This window comes from Budorcas taxicolor, chromosome 1, assembly GCF_023091745.1.
Source record: "Budorcas taxicolor isolate Tak-1 chromosome 1, Takin1.1, whole genome shotgun sequence".
Lineage (NCBI taxonomy): Eukaryota > Metazoa > Chordata > Mammalia > Artiodactyla > Bovidae > Budorcas > Budorcas taxicolor.
The window spans coordinates 180119711-180140957 of record NC_068910.1 but is presented as its reverse complement, the minus strand read 5'-3'; the positions used below and the strand labels follow the sequence as shown (position 1 = coordinate 180140957).

The window sequence follows — 21247 nt, the reverse complement described above, 5'->3', positions numbered from 1 at the left end:
GAAGTCAAGGAGACACTTGTGCAGAAAGGCTCCAAGGAGGTTAAAAGTGAGGGGGCATCACCATAGTAAGTGATGTCAATCTACCCTTAGGCCTCTTCACTAGAATCCATCTTGGCTAAGACATGCATGTGCACTTATGGGAGGATTCTGAAGTAAACCAAATACGGGGATCGAAAGCAGGATGATTGCCCAAAGGAAAACAGGAAGATATGCCCCATAAAAGCGATTCAATCTACCACAAAGGCACAACTCTCTCAGAGTCTGCCTGTGTATCTATCCACATGTGCTGTTTTTCTTGATAATAAGTACTTGTTTCACTACCTTCCATCGTTACCAGGAAATTCATTACGACACAGCTGACAGGCCAGGGCCTTGCCACTGGCCACTGCCTATGGTGGTCTAGTGGCTTGGATTCAGAGCTCTCACTGCTGCAGCCTGACTTCAGTCTCTGGCCTGGAACCAAAACCTGCTTCAAATAACTGCAGGCCAAGGCCACCCAAGATCAGTAATAATAGGCACTGCGTTCAGTTCTTATATATATTAAAGGAATTAATATATACAATGTTGGGACTTCCCTGTTGGTCCAGTGGTTAAGGAGCCATCTTTCCACTGTGGTGGGGAGCAGGTTTAGTTCCTGCTCGGGGATCCCCGCACATGGTGTGGTGCAGCCAAGAAAATAAATAAATAAAACAAAAAACAAACACCGCGTTGTTACAGACTGAGTGCTCAAAAATATTAAAGTTATTATTCACACTGGGTTTAATTAATACTTTGATTGTCTTTCCCACTCTGTTCTTTGTCCTGTTGAATTTCCTGATTGGTGCCCCTGGTATGTATGAACTGCTCTTCACATTCCTAGCCCATTGAATTTTCACATATTATCTCATTTGCTACTATGAACATTTTGAGATTTAGGGGATAGGAATTATTATCCCCCTTTTCCAAACAAGGAAACAACATTTCATTATGTTTTCAAGGTGCATACAGGAACTAAAAGGCAAAGCCTTGTGAGAATTCACTAATCTTTTTTCACCAAGCTGCCTTTTGTAAAGTCATTTTCAAATGGGTATTCCTGGGCAGCAAATATTCTAACACTAATGGCATTAGATTGATATGATTATTCTGAAGAAATCTTCTCATTTATTATAAACTTCTATAATAGCCAGCATTTATTTTGCTATTAACATCTACCTCATGTTGCTGTTGTTGTTGCTGTTTAGTCATGTCCAACTCTTTTGTGACCCCAGGGACTGTAGCCCACCAGGCTCCTCTGTCCATAAGGTTTCCCAGGCAAGAACACTGGAGAGAGTAGCCATTCCCTTCTCCAGGGGATCTTCCCTACCCAGGGATCCAACCTGGGTCTCCTGCATCTCCTGCATTGGCAGGTGGGTTCTTTACCACGAGGGCCACCTGGGAAGCCCTCCAATAAAGCCTCATAATAGAACGGAAATAGTAGAGACCTCTTACTGAGTCTGTCTCAGAAGCCCTTCAGTTTCTCCAGAGAGAACATCCTGAGGCAATATGACCTTTGGTGAAGTAAAACTTGGGAGGGAAGCAAGGCTACCAGTAATGATTGCTGGTGCTATGAGAAAGGAGAAGCAAAGATCACTTTTCATCTTAACAGTCCAGAGTGAGATGGCGGTCAGGATGTGGGGAGAAGAAAGAGGAAGCTCTGGGGAACTCCCACCATCCCACAAAAAAGGAATTGCCCTGCATCCCCTCAGAATGATGGCAGAAACCTGTGAAATGTGTCCATGTACCGTAGAGGGGGGTCTATGCTAATTTGTTTAAAATTAGTAGGCTTGGTATGGGTCATTCAAATGCTTTGCTTTTTGTCCTTTTAAAATTGTAGACAGAAAATGATGTTTTTAGCCTTTCTTTTAAAAGTAAAACAGAGTTGAATTTCTGAAAAATAGTTGCATTAATTTTCGATTTTTGATTCAATCTGTGGTGTCCAGCAAAAGTATCATCACTCTATCTTGGAGGCAATTAAGAATCAGAGTAGGTGTGTTTAGAATTAAAATATATATGTTTAAACTCAGATCCCTCTCCTTACTGACTCTGTGACCTTGAGAAAGTTAATTAATCTCTCTAAGCCTCAGTGTTTTTTAATCTGTAAAGTGAGAAAATTTTAGAAATAGTAAAAAACCTCAGAGGATCTTCATAAGTATTCAATACAAAAAGGTGCTTAGTGCAATACCTGGCATATCACAAGAATTCAACAAATTATAGAGACAGTATTTCATATAAATATACATACATTTCATATATTAGTACATTTGTATTTCAATGTATGCATATACTGTTAAGTATATAATGTATGTTTGTGTTAGACACTCAGTTGTGCTCAACTCTTTGCAACCCCATGGACTGTAGCCCACCAGGCTCCTCTGTCCATGGAATTTTCTGGGCAAGAATACTTGAGTGGATAGCCATTCCCTTCTTCAGGAGATCTTTCTGACCCAAGGATCAAATTTGGGTCTCCTGCATTGCAGGCAGATTTTTTACCATCCAAGTCACCAGGGAAGCCATACTTATGTATATGTATTTATTTATAAATTTTATTTTTTAGGTTTCTGAGTTTGGGGTTCTTATATATCAGAAAAGGTGAAATACTTGGCTAGGAGGGCTGGATGCAATGGTTTCTTTGGGGGCTTTTGCCCGTCACTGCCAATTCAACATTAAACTTTCATGGCATTCAAATTAAATGACTACTGCCTGCACAATTTAGGATCTTTCTCCACATCATCACTAGGCTTCAGATAAAGCAGGCTGAGAGTTTGCTTGAGTATAAATCTAATATAATCCTCAGAAAAGGCCAGGTGTGTTTCCTGTTTGAAATGGTGGTTATATGTTTCCAGGTGCTATGCAGAGAATTGCTTGGCATGTGTAAATTGCCTTCTACTGAGGTTATCTTACTTAGCTGTGACCTTTCTCCCTAATCCTTGGCCACCTGATGTATTTTTTTTAAGTGTCTCTTGTTTTTAACCACTGAAAATAAAATGAAAATGCCTAAAACTCTAGTATCCCTTTTGTTAGTACTCTGACAACAATACCCAGATTTGCCTTCAAATTTTCAGTTTTATATTTCCCTCAAACTTGTTGATAACAGTTCTTTAGTTATTATATGCCTGATACAGAATTCACCAAAATTTGTGAATTTGAAAACTGGAGAAAAAGCAAAAGCAGTTGTAAACCTAACATACAGTGCTTACATTTTCTTATTATTTAAATAAGCAAATAAACATGGAAATAATGAGTGCTTCTCTGTTATTTTGCTAGTGAAGTGAATAATTTCAACAGTAAGCTTTTGAAAATCTGTTTGTGAAATGTGTTTTCCATGAAATGAATAATAAGTTTATGTCTCAACTTCTCAGGAAGTTCCTTACATGAACAGCTGACTTGGAGGTTTGACATTTTTCCTGAACTTTTGAATTATTAATCTTGGTGACATGATATGCAAATGAGACTGCACTAACTATGGTCAGCAGCACAGCACTGGATCAGAAGCTGTATCAAGTTGCTGGCAAAAAATTTCTGTCGAGGGATCAGGCCTCCTGACAAAATGGTAAGCTCTAATGCAATTCATGTTTTCCAGGTATATAAAGTAACTCTAGACCTCCCATTAGTCAGGGGTTTCTTTTAAAAGTGGTCTGTGAGCAATTAAGATTTTAAGCAATGTTTAAACGAGCTGTCTGAACCGTCATTTGTAAGTACAGGAAGAATAGGAAAAGAAGCCAAAAGAAAGTCATAGTTGTTTCCTCTACATTTTTTTTTTTTGCCAAATTATATGTCTTGTTTTAATTGCCAAATACAAATCTAATTTATTAAAAGGGGTTTATTTATTTTATTTGCTAATTCTTGGTAACATATTTCAACAAAAAGAATAATTGGACTTATTTAGATAGATATAAATACTTATAGAAAATAACTAAAGTTTCTAGATCAGATGAAACAATCTATAATGTATAATAATTACATGCTCAGAAAATAATGTGTTAGAAGAAATTTTAAGCCATTCTAAAAATGAGATTTAGCATTTGTTTGTAAAAATTATATTCTTTAAGAATATTTATAGTTCACCAAGGAAAAGGAGAAAATTGTAGAAACTATTGCTATTATATCTTCCAGAACTTTCATAAACACACAATTTGAAACCATTCTATCAGCCTTTAATCCTTTGATTTCTGGTATAATTTCTGGAATATACAAAAATATAAAAAAGATGAAGTCATTCATATTGAATGATTATATCTTTTCAGTGTAAATATTTTCATTCAAATTATTTATCAGTGAAAAAGCAATTTGTTTATAAATACTTATATTGTTATATAGTCTTGAAGTAGTTAAGAATTAAAATTTCATAAATGTTCTTTATCTCACTGTGATGATTATAAGAAAAACACTTTAAAAGCTAATAGACTATCAAACAGTTTTAAATTTGTGTCAAAAATGTACATTTAAAAAAAACTGAATACAATTAAAGTAATACTTTGTTCCCAAATTAAAAATGAGAACTAGTGATCTACTTATGTAATTTGAATATTATAGTTTAATACCTCTAACAAATCTAGATATATTTTTATAAATATAATTAAAGGTTTCACTTTAATTGCCAACATCTAATAAAAAAAAACCTGTTAAAAATAATTCATCCAAATCAGCTATAACATATTTATCATGATTTCTATTTCCAAAATTTAAGAATTTAACCACTAAAGAGCAAAGAGTATATTCATTTTTCATGAGGGAAATTCATCTTCAACAAGACTTTTGCTTAAAGGACTAGGTTACTTCAATTTTTAGAACTGTGATTACCACACTAAAGACACACTCATACTAATTGAAATCTAAAATTAGTGGATCCAGGTGAGGTTATAGTGGTCTGAAAATGTTAGACAACATTATCCTTACTTCCATGGCAGCCAAATGTTTATGCTACACATAAGCTGCTGACATAAGTCAGTACATTTAAGCACTGACTAGGCAGAAAGAATTATAATTAGAAAAAGAGGAAATTCAAAAACAAAACAAGTAAGCTTCTTGTTGTAATGAAACTTCCTACTGGTTTAATATTCATTTGGGTGCATGCACCAGCATTTTGAGTATTCACAAAATTGCAAAGTAGCCTAGAAATGATCTTGAAAAACTCTAATAATTTGCAACATGGGCAAAGAAAGATTAGACTGTAAAAGGGTCTACAAAGAGAGAAAAAAGACAACAAGGAGATCACCATATCACAGAAGACAAGGAAGAGAGAACTTCCAGAATCATGGAATGGGAAGTCACTGGGAATAAAGTAAAAAATAATGTTGAAAAATTACCAGTGAGCTGAAAAATAAAGCCTGTATTTTGTAAATATCATTGGACTTCTACTGTATTTCTAGAAATGTTTAATATCACACATGCTGATTTGGAAGTAAAAATAGTCCAAATAAACCAAAGCAGAAAGGACACAATAAAAATCATCTGGAATCTCATCAATAGGAATATTTTAGTATCTGTCCTGAACTTTCTGAGGTTTATTAACTTCATGTGTAAATTTCAATATTTTAGCTAATTTAAATTTTTAAACTTGATCCTAGAAGACATATATTAAATTTTACCTTCTACGACTATATATCTAAATCATAGATAGCACTACTACAATTGCTAATTTTTAATATTAGTCATACTATATATGGGGCTTCCCTGGTGGCTCAGATGGGAAAGACTGTGCCTGCAGTGTGGGAAACCTGGGTTTGGTCCCTGGGTCAGAAAGATCCCCTGGAGAAGGGAATGGCAACCCACTCGAGTATTCTGGCCTGGAGAATTCCATGAACAGAGGGCCCTGGAAGGCATAGGGTGGCAAAAGAGTCAGACACAACTTGGTGACTAATGTTTTCACTTTCATACTATATATAGCATCAGCTTTTATGCGAAAATAGAACAAGGAGCTTAATTTGGTGGACTTATCACTTATTCCTGGAGAAGGAAATGGCAACCCACTCCAGTACTCTTGCCTTGAAAATGCCATGGACGGAGGAGCTTGGTGCAGGCTACTATCCATGGGGTCGCAAAGAGTCAGGCACGACTGAGCGACTTCACTTTCACTTTCACTTATCACTTATTAGACCTCAGAGGAAATATTTATATAAATGCTTTGTAAAAAGTCAAGTGTTTATGTTCCTCTTTCCACTAAGCAAGTATTTATAGACCAGTACCAGCCATGAAGTTAAAAGATGCTTACTCCTTGGGAGAAAAGTTATGAGCAACCTAGATAGCATATTCAAAAGAAGAGACATTACTTTGCCAACTAAGGTCCGTCTAGTCAAGGCTATGGTTTTTCCAGTAGTCATGTATGGATGTGAGAGTTGGACTGTGAAGAAAGCTAAGCGCGGAAGAATTGATGCTTTTGAACTGTGGTGTTGGAGAAGACTCTTGAGAGTCCCTTGGACTGCAAGGAGATCCAACAAGTCCATTCTGAAGGAGATCAGCCCCGGGATTTCTTTGGAAGGAATGATGCTAAAGCTGAAACTCCAGTACTTTGGCCACCTCATGCGAAGAGTTGACTCATTGGAAACGACTCTGATGCTGGGAGGGATTGGGGGCAGGAGGAGAAGGGGACGACAGAGGATGAGATGGCTGGATGGCATCACTGACTAGATGGACGTGAGTCTGAGTGAACTCTGGGAGTTGGTGATGGACAGGGAGGCCTGGCGTGCTGCGATTCATGGGATCACAAAGAGTCAGACACGACTGAGTGACTGAACTAAACTGAACTGAACCAGGTATAGAAGATAAACTGTATGTAAGATAAAGTCGTGAAAAATGCTAAGAAAAAACTAAGCATACAATGGGCAGGGGGCTAATTAGACTGGGGAGTCAGAACCTATCTTGGAGAACTGCACTTAAACTGAAGTCTGAAAGAAGTGGAGATATAAGACAGAGGATGTGATGGAGTAAAGATCATATAAAATGTCAGTGAAAAATTCAACAAACTGAACATTAGGAAAATTCTCTGTGCATGCAAACAACAGGAAGAAAGATGAGAAAGGAGGAGAATAATGCTAGATGAGGTTGAAGTGGAGTCCAGGAGCCAGACCATGTTGGCACTGAAGTCTGACTAAAAATTATGGACTTATTCCTTAGACTGTGAAAATTATTCAAGCCTTTTGGTTGCAGAGAGAAATATGATCAGAATTTTGATTGGAGGTTTTAAATATTGTTTAGCTATCATGTTGAAAGTAGACTGAAAGGGTGCCAGGGAAGATGTGAGAAGACAATAGGAGAATATCAAATAGTCCAAGATGCTGGTGGCCTGGATTAGAATGGTGATGAAAGAGATGAAGCAATAGTGATAGATTAGAGAAATCCCACTCCAGTACTCTTGCCTGGAAAATCCCATGGACAGAGAAGCCTGGTAGGCTGCAGCCCATGGGGTCGCTAAGAGTCGGACACAACTAAGTTACTTCAGTTTCACTTTTCACTTTCATGCATTGGAGAAGGAAATGGCAACCCACTCCAGTGTTCTTGCCTGGAGAATCCCAGGGACGGGGGAGCCTGGTGGGCTTCCGTCTATGGGGTCACACAGAGTCAGACATGACTGAAGCAACAGCAGAGAAATATCCAAACATTGAAGTCAACAACACATGGTTGTTTATTCATTATTGGAGGTGAGCTGCAGATGACTTCAAGACATTGCTCAGATGTCTAAGGGGAACATTTCAGTAAATGGTGTGGCCATTTACTGAGTTAGATGGAGGTACAGCAAGATTGAGAAGGAAGTTGGAGAACTTATACAGGATGTCTAGAGACAGGCACCTCTGAGAGATCAATCTATGGTAATAACTATAAACTAGCGCTTATAAGACAGGGCTGGGCTGAGATGTACATTGATAGGTGGATATATGGATGGTCCTTAAAGATAGAAAGTGGACTGAATCATCCAGGCATCTAGATTGTTGTTATTCAGGTGCTAACAACTTTTTGTGACCCCATGGGCTGCAGCACACCAGGCTTTTGTGTCTTCACTATCTCCCAGAGTTTGCTCAAACTCATGTGTATGGTATTGACAATGCCATTGACACCATGGACGTGAAAAGAAGGGCTATGATAAAGAAAGGAGTTTAGGTAAAGAAGGGATTCAGCATTGATCCTTGAGGAAGTCAACATTTAATGCTTAGGCCTTGAAGGCTTAGACCACAAGAGAGTCTTCAAAACACAACCAGGGAGGGAAGGAAAGGAAAATTAGGAGATTTTCGTGTCACAGAAGGCAAAAGAAGAGAGTACTTCTATGAAAAATGGAAAAACATAGTTGTACGAAGAGATGTCAGATAAGATGACTGAAAAACATGAGCATTAGATGGAGTAAGACGGAGGCCATTTTGGTAGAGTGATGGATCAGAAGCCAAACTAAAGTAGGTTGAAAAAGGAATAGAGTGTCAGGATGTCAAAATAACTAGTGAAGACAGCTCCAGTGTTGATCAGTGTATGACAAGGAGAGAGATATGTGAAACCAGGGAGAGTTGTTTAATCTTATATATGCCTTGCTTTTATGACAAGATGAGAGTATATCAGAGCCATTGGAAAGGATGAAGTTGAGATGGAGCGGCTGAAAAGATGAAGAATAACATGTGGGAATCTTAAGAACTCAGGGATGAGTTCAATCTGAAGTAAGCCAAGAGAAATAGATATTTTCTGTTGTCACAGGAAGGAAGGAGGAGAGGATAGTAAGAGAGGCAGGAACCAGAGAGTGGATGCCCAATGACCAGGTTCTTCTCAGGGATTCACAGGCAAAACCATCTGCTAATGATGAGTAGGACAGAGGTTTGAAAAAATTGGAAAGGTATGACAATGAGAAATGTAGTAAATTGCTGGTAATGTGAGAGAACAGTAAACTCACATAACTTCAAATACAGAGTGAAGCCAGTCTGCTTGGTTCTTCGATTAGCCTGCTCAGTTTTACAGGGAAGGATCTACTGTGTGCAGTGCCGTAGGCTGCAGGGCAAATTCTGGCCCTGACATTTGGCGACCTGTGATTAGTAATTTAGGTCTTCAACCCAGGTTTTTCTCATGTCTAGTGGGATGGAAGTGGAATTGAGTTAAATGGATTTTTCTGAAAATTAGAGATAATATTTATGATGTGCTTGGCATATATCAATAAATATATTCTCTTGTTGCAAAATTAAAAGACTGGAGTTGTATTTTATAAACATAATACAATAAACATAATCCTTTGCCAATATGGAAACAAAAATTGCAAGACTGAAGTTGTAAGAATCGCTATTTCCTCTTCTAGTCTATGGTTCAGTTAAACATAGCTCAGAGAATTTGTTGAACTACTGCGATTTGCTATGGACCACAGTCAATCCTGAAGACAAAGTTAACTTGACTTCTCCCTTATTTCACTGCAATTTCTCTTGGTCTCTCTGCTGTTTGTCAAGTCCTCTATGCATGTTTCCATCTCTGGACATTTGCATATGCTTTTCCTTATGTCTGACAATCTTTATCATTATATGACATGAACTTATTTCTTTCTTGATTTTTCCCAAGAGAGGAAAAGTTATTTGAGATGGAGAATGTTATTTTACTCACAACTGTCATCTGTATCTAGCATATAGTTCAAAGGATCTCAGTAAGTATAGGTAAAAATAATATATTAATGATATATAGGCATATAATTATGTATTATACATACGCACTTCTTACTAATGTAACCAACTCTCTGCAGTTCAAATTTTAAGTGTTATTTGATGATGATGATGCTGTTGATCATGATGCTAATAATGAAGGCAATGATATTTTGTAGTTTTTTCGGTCTTACTTTAGTGATTCATCCTTATGTTTTCTCTCCTTTCTTTAGGAATGGAACGCAACTTGTGAACACTGGCAGGCCGTGCAGACTGCCCTGGAAAGCTGCTACCTTCCCATTTTTTATGGCATTGAGTTTGTTGTGGGAATCCTTGGGAATACTGCTGTTGTTTTTGGCTACCTCTTCTGCCTGAAGAACTGGAACAGCAGTAACATCTACCTCTTCAACCTCTCTATCTGTGACTTGGCTTTTTTGTGTACCCTTCCCATGCTGATGAGACAGTACGCCCAGAGCAAATGGACATACGGATATGTGCTGTGTATAAGCAACCGATATGTACTTCATGCCAACCTCTATACCAGTATTCTTTTCCTCACTTTCATCAGCATCGATAGATATCTGCTCATGAACTATCCTTTCCGGGAACACCTCCTGCAAAAGAAAGCATTCGCTATTTTAATATCTTTGGCCATTTGGGGTTTAGTAACCTTAGAGCTCCTGCCCATACTTCTTTTTATACATTCTGATGACAACAGCCACAACTGTACTGATTATGCAAGTTCTGGGGACCCCAATCACAGCCTCATTTATAGCCTGTGTCTAACCTTTCTGGGCTTTCTCATTCCCCTTTTTGTGATGTGCTTCTTTTATTTGAAGATTGCTCTCTTTCTAAAGCAGAGGAACAGGCAGCTCACTACAGCTTTGCCCCTTGAGAAGCCTCTCCACTTAGTCATCATGGCAGTTGTGATCTTCTCTGTGCTTTTTACTCCCTACCATGTCATGCGAAATGTCCGGATTGCTTCACGCCTGGAGACCTGGAAGAAGTCCCCATGTACTGAAGCCATCATCAACTCCTTGTATATCCTGACAAGGCCGTTGGCCTTTCTGAACAGTGTCATCAACCCTGTCTTCTATTTCCTTTTGGGAGATCACTTCAGGGAGATGTTGATGAATAAACTGAGGCACCACTTCAAGGCCCTTACATCCTTCAGAAGATGAGCTCATGGACTAACATTTTCATTCAAGAATAGTGAGATGTCTGTGTAGCAGATTGTTTTACAGAAGCAGCTGTACATCGGTTAGAGTTTAACTCAGACATAACTCAGAGAGGCCCACAGACTTGACCCTGGTTTAAAGGCATGCTGGACTGGACCCAGGGTGTGTGAAAAGAAGATGATGGAAGGTATTTATTGGTTTCTTGACCTAAGCATTGAAAGGAGTTGGACCAGCACTGTCTAATGTTTGAGCACATAAGTCCAAAATTCTACATGATATAAGACCCTCTCAATCAGTGTAAAAGGAACAGAAGATAAAGTTGCAAGTTGTTTGTGTTTAATCACTGGTCAGATTGTAAAAAACAAAAAAAAAATTGTATTGGCAATATTCTGTAAATTATTCGAGTGTGTGTGTATATGTGTGTGTGTGTTAGTTGCTCAGTCGTGTCTAACTCTTTGTGACTCCGTGGACTAGAGCCCTCCAGGCTTCTCTGTCCATGGAGTTCTCTAGGCAAAAACGCTGGAGTAGCTTGCCATTCCCTTCTCCAGGGGATCTTCCTGACCTAGGGATCAAACCCAGGTCTCCCACATTGCAGGCAGATTCTTTACTGCTGAGCTACTGGGGAAGCGCATACAATGTTATTCATACAAGGTTACTCATACAATTCCATAATTTTTTGTGAAGACCAAATAAGAGAAGATTAGTCTTGTGCTGTTAAATATTGTTGCTAGAAGTTGTGCTCTTGAGCAAATTTAGAGATAATAGTAGCAACAAAGAGCAGAAAAAATGTAACTTGTTCAAATATGCCCATATTTCTTTATATTGATTAAGAATTGGGGTCCAGTTGTAATTATAAGTTCTCTTTTGTTGTTATATGGTTTTTAGTGCAAATAATCATATTAAATAGAACCTAAAGAGATGATTTCATAGAGGCATATGTGAGCTCAGCTCTCAGGGGACTTAGGTATAAGTGGCTTTATAAAAATAATAGAGTCAGATACCAAGGATAACTGTAAAAATTCCAAAGTCATAGAACACAAAGCACCTACCAGGAAACTCAAAGGAAGACAAAACAAAACAAAGTCAGTGCACTGTTCTTATAATCAGTGTACCATCTGGTATTTTATGATCACAATGTGATTTTCAGTGCATGGAAATATATTAAGTTCTTTAGCCTTCCTGCTCTTGATTAAATAGTAAACTTTGATATATATTAATATCATAAAACCAGAAAATAAGAGGAAGTGAAATGGTAATGTCAAAACTTATTGAGTTAATTATTTTCCGTTTTGGGAGAGAAAAATCAGGTTTTCTACACCCGCTTCCTTGCCCCAAATACACACACACTTATTTTTTTTTAAGCAATGGGATAATTTACAAGGACAATTTTATCTTGAGAGAGTGACTCATATCTGCAATGAGACTTATTTTCATAGAGTATTACCTAAGACTGTTGGAGAAAATGTTTTAGACAAAATACACTATATGAATTTGCAAAATGTACAGAACATTTACGTACTTATCAATATAGATTATTCCAAGAGGGTTATGTAAACACTATCCCATGCCACAAATCAAATTTGGAGAGGGGGATTGAGTGCTGCATTAGCTATTTAGAGTTTAAAAGTATCATATAATAATTTACATATTACATGCAGTAAAATGTGTGCATGGCCACATGCCTATGCTCTTTTCCTTAAGGTCATTAGCTGTAATGCAAAGGATAAAAATAAGCATTATAGGAGCAAAGACATAAAATTCCATGTCTCCCCTGTTTTGAGGTTTCCTGGTAACATTATATCCTGACATTCCAAAACCCCAAAATGTTCCCATTGAAATATTGTAAAAAAAAATTACTTACAAAGGATTTGTTTTCCTACCTAACCTTAGGCTTTTAAATTTTTTTTTCGTTTGTCAATAATTTTAAAGTGTCAATGTCATTTTATAACTGCCTGATAAAAGTTGATCTTCTGAATTTTTTTCATTAAAAAAGGCCACAAGAAAGGGTCTTAGGAAAGATTCACTTATCTGCAAACATATAATTTAACTGTAATTTGCATCTGATGCATTGATTTTCATCTGTAAACATGAAATTAAATTTGTGCCACACCTATCCCAAGAATTGGTAGGGGTAAGCTTTTCTAATAGTATAGTGAAATATTTTGTGAAACTATGAACTCTTACACATATTTTGTAAGCAAAATGTTAATTTTATAACATATTTCTTATTTTTTGTTCAAATTTGTCATGTGACAATGTAATCCTTAACTGATTAAAGTGATCTGCATGGAAGTTACAAGAACTATTCCATTTGCATTTTGTACCAGGTGACTACAATTGCAAGCAATAAGTAATGAATGGACTCATAAGCAATAAGTAATGAATGGAATCTCAAACAACAAATAATGGATATCATTTCTGCATTTGTGTTTTGCAAGGGAAAAAAATGTTGGGCTTTATAACTTGTCTTTTATTGGCTTTTTAGTATCTTCCAGAATCCTGACTAAAGTATTTGGCCCAGCATTTTGCAGTCTGGACCCACTTATTCCCTGTGCATTCTCTCTCACCACTGTTGTCACAAATTATATCTGTCAACCAAGATAGCTACTTCATTTCATTATATTTAGAACTTTCTCTACTGCGGATGCCTGGATGCTCACCTTGTTTTATTAAGCCCACATATTAAAAAAATCTAAGCCTCTTTTAAGGTCTATATCATCTGTCTCTCCATCTTAAAGCCTTACTTTTAGGACTTCTCCCCAAATCTGAAAATAAATCTGCCTACCTCTGGGGCTTCAGACTACTTTTGACTATTGTTTTCATAAAATACATTTCAAAGTCAATTCTTAGGTCTGTTAATGGAAAAACTGTATCTAATTTTTAAAATATTTTATTGTCTTCCCAGCACCAAACAAGGTACATTTTAAATGATTCTTCATTATGAATGAACGTCTTATAGGACAAATTTGAATTCAATACTCCTTTTGAGTGTGTATGTCAAGCTATTTTCTGTCTTCACTGCTTTTATAATGAATGTTACTTTATAGGAAGGAAAGAATGTCTATACACAAATACGTGCGCCAGTTGCCATTGCCTTGACCTTTATATTTTCCTCTATACTTTTTAGCATTGTTTTAATGGATACTTAATATTTGTGCCTGCTTCCAAATCTGGGTTATTTTGAAGTTGGTCTCCACTTATAGCTTTTTCTCTTTAAGTTCTTTAAGCATGCGTGACAATTTCTTATTTATTCCCATCTAATAAATTTAGACTGCTATCTCAGCATTATGAATATGTTATGGAGACTCTGGATTCTGTTATGTTCCTAAAAAGTGCTGATATTTTATTTCATGGCTGAAATTCAAATTCAAATCTCTGAAATCTCAGTTCATTTATTTTAGCCAGCTTAGAAACTCAGTTGTTTAGAATCTACCCAGCACACCCAAATTTCAGAGGTTAGCTAGAGACTTGAACAGAGTTTATGTACAACATATGTAAGCTCTCTCTTGCGTAGGATCTTTACCCACTTACTTTCCAGCTGCTGAGTTCATCCTGAACTCATCTTTTCTTTCCCATGCCAAATAGACAAACAGGTTTCTTTCTGGATTTCAACAAACCAGCATTGCCTGACAAGGACTTGCATCCAGACTATAAGCTCTTTAAAAGGAAAGATCTTCACACACTTCACCTAGGAATATCATGCTGTTTTGAAGCTTAAGTGATATAATGTCCATTGGTGATAGGTGGTTCTCAGATGGTCTAAGTGGAAGTACCAAGTACCAAGTGGAAGTATCAAGAGAAAAGTAGACAGTCAGATCTCTGGTCTTCAGCAATTCAAGCAGGATGCCATGAAAAAGAATCTGCCTCAGAAGAGAAGGAAACATGAGCATATTTATGAGCACAAATGAGACACATTCCAGTGGCTTTACAAAAAAATATACCTGGACAGGATTTTATACATGCTGAGTAGAGGAAGCACAATCAAGGAAAAGCATTATTATTTGTGCTCCCATATTGGTGAACCTGGAGAAAGTCTTGGCATACATACATAAATTTGCTATATGGAGACATAAATACACACATATTTAATACATGTAACAGGAAAGTAAAGCTCACAACATCACTTATGCAAACACTCAGTTCCTATGTGGTGTTTTCTCATTAAGCTTTGTCTATACCAGGAGACTGATAAGACTTAAACTGAGATGTGTCTTGAATACATTTTAAAAAATCATATTATGTATTATCTATGTAAGTAGAAGTATGTGGCAGTTTTCCACTTGTATAAAAAATATACTTATTCAACAAATATTTCCAGTGTTTGCCAGAAATTTTGCCATTAGATAAACTATGAACAGCAAATATTTCTTGCCTTCAATTAGCTTATGGTCTCATAGGGAAAGCAGACTGTAAACAGACAGGCATAAGTTCCAGACAAAACAGACATGTGCCTAAATTGCTAAAAGTACAGGCATTAATTCTGTCATAGTAGGTTGGGGTATGATTTGGAGAAGATGCTAATCCTGCTGAGGGCTGCCACGTGGGGAGAGGAAGTGCATCAGAAGAGGGAGCTGAAGCATAAAGACATATGCCTGGAAGGTAGATGTGTGTGTAGGCAAACCCCACGAAGATCCATTTCTGTCTAAATGTGCATTTTTCGATGAGATGGGCAGTAGTGTCTTTCTGGTAGCAGAGAAACCATTTGTTGTTGTTCAGTCAGTCACGACTGACTCTTTGTGACCCCATGGACTGTAGCTCACCAGGCTCCTCTGTCCATGGCATTTCGCAGGGAAGAACTCTGGAGTGGGTAGCCATTTTTTTCTTTGGGGAATCTTCCCCAGGGACTGAACCCTCGTCTCCTGCTTTGCATATGGATTCTTTGCCACTAAGCCATCAGGAAAGCCCCAAGAGAAACCATACACGTATGCAAAGCTGTTCAGCTTGCAGTTGTTTACCACAGAACCATCCAAGAATTGTCCAACTAGGACTTTCCCCAAAAGAGTTATTTCATGGAGGCTTAGACAAAATAAAATTTAATGAACAGTTAAATCATTAATTTGACATACTCTGTCTTGCTTTCTTTCTTTCACTGCTCTGCAATCTCTGTCACTCTTATCCCAGCCTCTTCTTTCTTAAATATTGGTCTTTTCAGCTTTCTCTTCTTCCCCCAGAAAATTTCATTGGTTTCTGTCGTATCTGTGAGCTTAAATTGACTCCAACACCACCCCTACAGGGAAATATGATTTTATCTTTAAATCTTATTTCAATATTTTATATGTCAACAAAGATGATGCTGTGAAAGTGCTGCACTCAATATGTCAGCAAATGTGGAAAACTCAGCAGTGGCCACAGGACTGGAAAAGGGCAGTTTTCATTACAATCCCAAAGAAAGGCAATGACAAAGAATGCTCAAACTACCACACAATTGCTCTCATCTCACATGCTAGTAAAGTAATGCTCAAAATTCTCCAAACCAGGCTTTAGCAATACATGAACCATGAACTTCCAGATGTTCAAGCTGGTTTTAGAAAAAGCAGAGGAACCAGAGATCAAATTGCCAATATCACCTGGATCATTGAAAAAGCAAGAGAGTTCCAGAAAAACATCTACTTCTGCTTCATTGCCTATGCCAAAGCCTTTAACTGTGTGGATCACAACAAACTGTGGAAAATTCTGAAAGAGATGGGAATACCAGATCACCTGACCTGCCTCTTGGGAAACCTGTAAGGAACAGGAAGCAACAGTTAGAACTGGACATGGAACAACAGACTGGTTCCAAATAGGAAAAGGAGTACGTCAAGGCTGTATATTGTCTCCCTGCTTAATTAACTTCTATGCAGAGTACATCATGAGAAATGCTGGGCTGGAGGAAGCACAAGCTGGAATCATGATTGCCAGGAGAAACATCAATAACCTCAGATATGCAGATGACACCACCCTTATGGCAGAAAATGAAGAACTAAAGAGCTTCTTGATGAAAGTGAAAGAGGAGGGTGAAAATGTTGGCTTAAAGCTCAACATTCAGAAAACGAAGATCATGGCATCTGGTCCCATAACTTCATGGCAGATAGATGGGGAAACAATGGAAACAGTGGCTGACTTTATTTTGGGAGGCTCCAAAATCACCGTAGGTGGTGACTGCAGCCATGAAATTAAAAGACCCTTACTCCTTGGAAGGAAAGTTATGACCAACCTAGACAGCATATTAGAGAGACATTACTTTGTCCACAAAGGTCCATCTAGTCAAGGCTATGACTTTTCCACTAGTCCTGTATGGATGTGAGAGTCGGACTATGAAGAAAGCTGAGCGCCGAAGAATTGATGCTTTTGAACTGTGGTGTTGGAGAAGACTCTTGAGAGTCTCTTGGACTGCAACGAGATCCTACCAGTCCATCCTAAAAGAAATCAGTCCTGGTTGTTCTTTGGAAGGACTGATATTGAAGCTGAAACTCCAATATTTTGACCACCTGATGTGAAGAGCTGACTCATTTGAAAAGACCCTGATGTTAGGAAAGATTGAAGGCAGGAGGAGAAGGGGACGACAGAGGAAGAGATGGTTGGGTGGCATCACTGACTCAAAGGATATGAGTTTGGATAATCTCCAGGAGTTGGTGATGAACAGGGAGGCCTGGTGCGCTGCTGATCAGGGGGTTGCAAAGAGTCAGACACGACTGAGTGACTGAACTGAACTGAAAGAGATATATCTTAGAAATATTGGAATCATATTATTTATGGCATCAAATAATCAAATCAAAGAGATAGAGCATCACTATTTATAGCAATGTTTCTCAAGATACATAAAAAGAGGCTTGGGATCAACTTTTGTGCAAATCTCAAAATATTATTTTCAAATTTGTGAAAAATGTTATTCCCTTTCTGAGGTGATGGAATCACTCTGAATGAAAAAGACCACCAGTGTGCAGCCTCCAAATGTTAATGCAAAAATATAGAAACATCTACCCTGTTATGAAAGATAGCAAGCAATCTCATTTTGTAACTGCGGTTTCCTTTGTAGAGATCACAGATAAAATATTCAGTTTGCGACCCACACAATTTTTTTAATTCATCAATCTTGTTTCAGTTATCAGTAAAATATATATTTCTTGGAAGTAGATTCTGATCTTCTTACTAAATATTGCTTTTAATTGCTTATGGAAAGGAACAGTTTTGTTTCGTTGTTTTAACTAACTCATCAAGCATTAACGCCCATTACTCTGTTTCTGATTCACATAATTCAAATCAGTTATTGGGAAACCCCATGATTTAGACAGTGTTTAAATGTTTTAAAGTAGTGTTAAATCAATGTGACTCAAATACATCAATTAAATTTAAAAAAATAATAAAAGGTCATACCCAGTACCAAGGTTTGCTAATATTTTCAAGGTTATGGGCAGTCAAGTATTAGTCACTCAGTTGTGTCTCACTCATTGTGACCCCACAGAGTGTATAGCCCACCAGGCTCCTCTGTCCGCGGATTTCTCAGGCAAGAATACTGGAGTGGGTTGCCATTCCCTTTTCCAGGGGGTCACATAACCCAGGGACTGAACCCGCGTCTCCTGCATTGCAGGAAGATGCTTTACCATCTGAGCCACCAGGGAAGATAGGGCATAAGCAAAGCAGGGAATGCTCTAGAACATTGAGAGCACCTCCCCAGATCCTTTCTCCTACTGAAGGAAAAGCCCCGAGGACTTTTTGTGCATTGTGAAATGTCTAAGAGACTTCACAATGCACTTAGCATTTACGTTGCCTCACACTGATGTCTGTGTCCTAGAACTTAGAGCTTGTGTCACATTTCACAGGAAGCTTTGTTTCACAAAGCCATCAATGTCAGTCCTAAACCATGGGAATTCTGCTAAAAAAATATTCCATAGATAAGCACTCTCTAATGAATAGCACTAATCTATTTTCCAGGAGGGTCAATCATCATGTTTATAAAATTAGACTAAGTCAGCACTAGCCTTTTTTTTCTCCTAGATGCTTTTCTACTTAGCAGAATAGGAAAGAATGAATCCCAGGCAGCTATTTGAAATCTTTTCTTCCCAATCCCTAAAAGATGATTTGAAAAGGAATTGCGGAGTACCCTGACTGCTATTTTCAAATTCAGTTCCAGCACTCCTGTTTAGTCAGTTATGGTTTGTAAATATCACCAAACCTATATTATCACTTTTATAGATTTTTCATACTCAAATCACACATTGAATCAAATAAGAGTCAAAAATCTAACCTGTTTTCAAATCAGCATTATTTAACAAATTTCTATTGCACAAAATACTTCTGATGAAATATTTTAATATGTTAGAATTATTGTCCTGTTATATGATTGCTTTTATTGCCATTTAAGGAACTAAAAAAGCAAAACGGCTGTCTGAGGAGGCCTTACAAATAGCTGTGAAAAGAAGAGAGGTGAAAAGCAAAGGAGAAAAGGAAAGATATACCCATCTGAATGCAGAGTTCCAAAGAATAGCAAGAAAAGATAAGAAAGCCTTCCTCAGTGATCAATGCAAAGACATAGGGGAAAACAATAGAATGGGAAAGACTAGAGATCACTTCAAGAAAATTAGAGATAGCAAGGGAAAATTTCGTGCAAAGATGAGCTCAATAAAGGACAGAAATGGCATGAATCTAACAGAAGCAGAAGATATTAAGAAGAGGTGGCAAGAATACACAGAAGAGCTATACAGAAAAGATCTTCATGATCCAGATAATCACGATGGTGTGATCACTCCCCTAGAGCCAGACATCCTGGAATGCGAAGTCAAGTGGCCCTTAGGAAGCATCACTATGAACAAAGCTAGTGGAGGTGATGGAAATCCAGTTGAGCTGTTTCGAATCCTGAAAGATGATGCTGTGAAAGTGCTGCACTCAATATGCCAGCAAATTTGGAAACCTCAACAGTGGCCAAAGGACTGGAAAAGGTCAGTTTTCATTCCAATCCCTAAGAAAGGCAATGCCAAAGAAGGCTCAAACTACTGCACAATTGCACTCTCCTCACATGCTAGTAAAGTAATGCTCAAAATTCTCCAAGCCAGGCTTCAACAATATGAACTGAGAACTTCCAGATGTTCAAGACAGTTTTAGAAAAGGCAAAGGAACCAGAGATCAAATTGCCAACATTCACGGGATCATCAGAAAAGCAAGAGTTCCAGAAAAACATCCACATCTGCTTTATTGACTCCGCCAAAGCCTTTGACTGTGTTGATCACAATAAACTGTGGAAAATTCTGAAAAAGATGGGAATACCAGACCACCTGACCTGCCTCTTGAGAAATCTGTATGCAGGTCAAGAAGCAATAGTTCGAACTGGACATGGAACAACAGACTGGTTCCAAATAGGGAAAGGAATACGTCGAGGCTGTATATTGTCACCCTGCTTATTTAACTTCTATGCAGAGTACATCATGAGAAACGCTGGGCTGGAGGAAGCACAAGCTGCAATCAAGATTGCCAGGAGAAATATCAGTAACCTCAGATATGCAGATGACGACCCTTATGGCAGAAAGTGAAGAAGAACTAAAGAGCCTCTTGATGAAAGAGGAGAGTGAAAATGTTGGCTTTAAGCTCAACATTCAGAAAACGAAGATCATGGCATCCGGTCCTATCACTTCATGGACAATAGATGGGGGAAACAATGGAAACAGTGGCTGACTTTATTTTGGGGGGCTCCAAAATCACTGCAGATAGTGACTGCAACCATGAAATTAAAAGACACTTCAACCTTGGAAGGAAAGTTAGACAGCATATACTATCTAACTAGTTATCTAAGTTAGATAACTATAGTTAGTTAGATAGACATACCAACCTAGATAGCATATTAAAAAGCAGAGACATTACTTTGCCAACAAAGGTCCATCTAGTCAAGGTTATGGTTTTTCCAGTTGTCATGTATGGATATGAGAGTTGGACTATAAAGAAAGTGGAATGCAGAAGAATTGATGCTTTTGAACTGTGGTATTAGAGAAGACTCTTGAGAGTCCCTTGGACTGCAAGGAGTTCCAACCAGTCCATCTTAAAGGAGATCAGTCCTGAGTGTTCATTGGAAGGACTGATGTTGAAGCTGAAACTCCAATACTTTGGCCACCTGATGTGAACAACTAACTCATCTGAAAAGACCCTGATTGCCGGAAGCCAGTGTGAGGAATTCCACCCGTGACAAGGTCATGCGGCAGAGCTCTGATGGCAAGGCTAATCAGACCTCAGGTTTTCCCCCTGGAATTTCCTGAGCATCCACCCCCCAAAAATAAGAATCTGCCTGCTTTTCCACTCTTCTGACATTCTCTGGAAAAAGTCAATTCAGGGCTTTAGTCTTCTGCATTTGAAAGAGTGTTTCAATCCAAAAACCCCTCTGATGGCTTTCTAGCCTGCCTGCAGGACTCGTACAGCTGCACGTGTGATTGTTTGAGGCCTCCTGACCGCAGGAGGCACAGGAAGCTTAAAACATCCTGGGAATGTAGGGGCTTC

At 38.1% G+C, this 21247-nt stretch overlaps 1 protein-coding gene across 1 annotated transcript; it reads left to right on the top strand.

The window, feature by feature from the left end:
- The first annotated feature begins 1635 nt into the window (after positions 1 to 1635).
- On the top strand, positions 1636 to 10792 carry SUCNR1 (succinate receptor 1). The gene is made up of 2 exons (XM_052645465.1): positions 1636 to 1761; positions 9845 to 10792. The coding sequence occupies exons 1-2, from the start codon at positions 1636 to 1638 to the stop codon at positions 10790 to 10792; spliced, it is 1074 nt and encodes a 357-aa protein (XP_052501425.1).
- The last annotated feature ends 10455 nt before the right edge of the window (positions 10793 to 21247 follow it).

Coding starts and splice junctions, on each gene's coding strand:
- SUCNR1 (XM_052645465.1), top strand. CDS start 1,636: ATGGCGGTCAGGATGTGGGGAGAAGAAAGAGGAAGCTCTGGGGAACTC. Junction 1,762..9,844: donor GTGAAATGTGTCCATGTACC/GTAGAGGGGGGT, acceptor TCCTTTCTTTAG/GAATGGAACGCAACTTGTGA.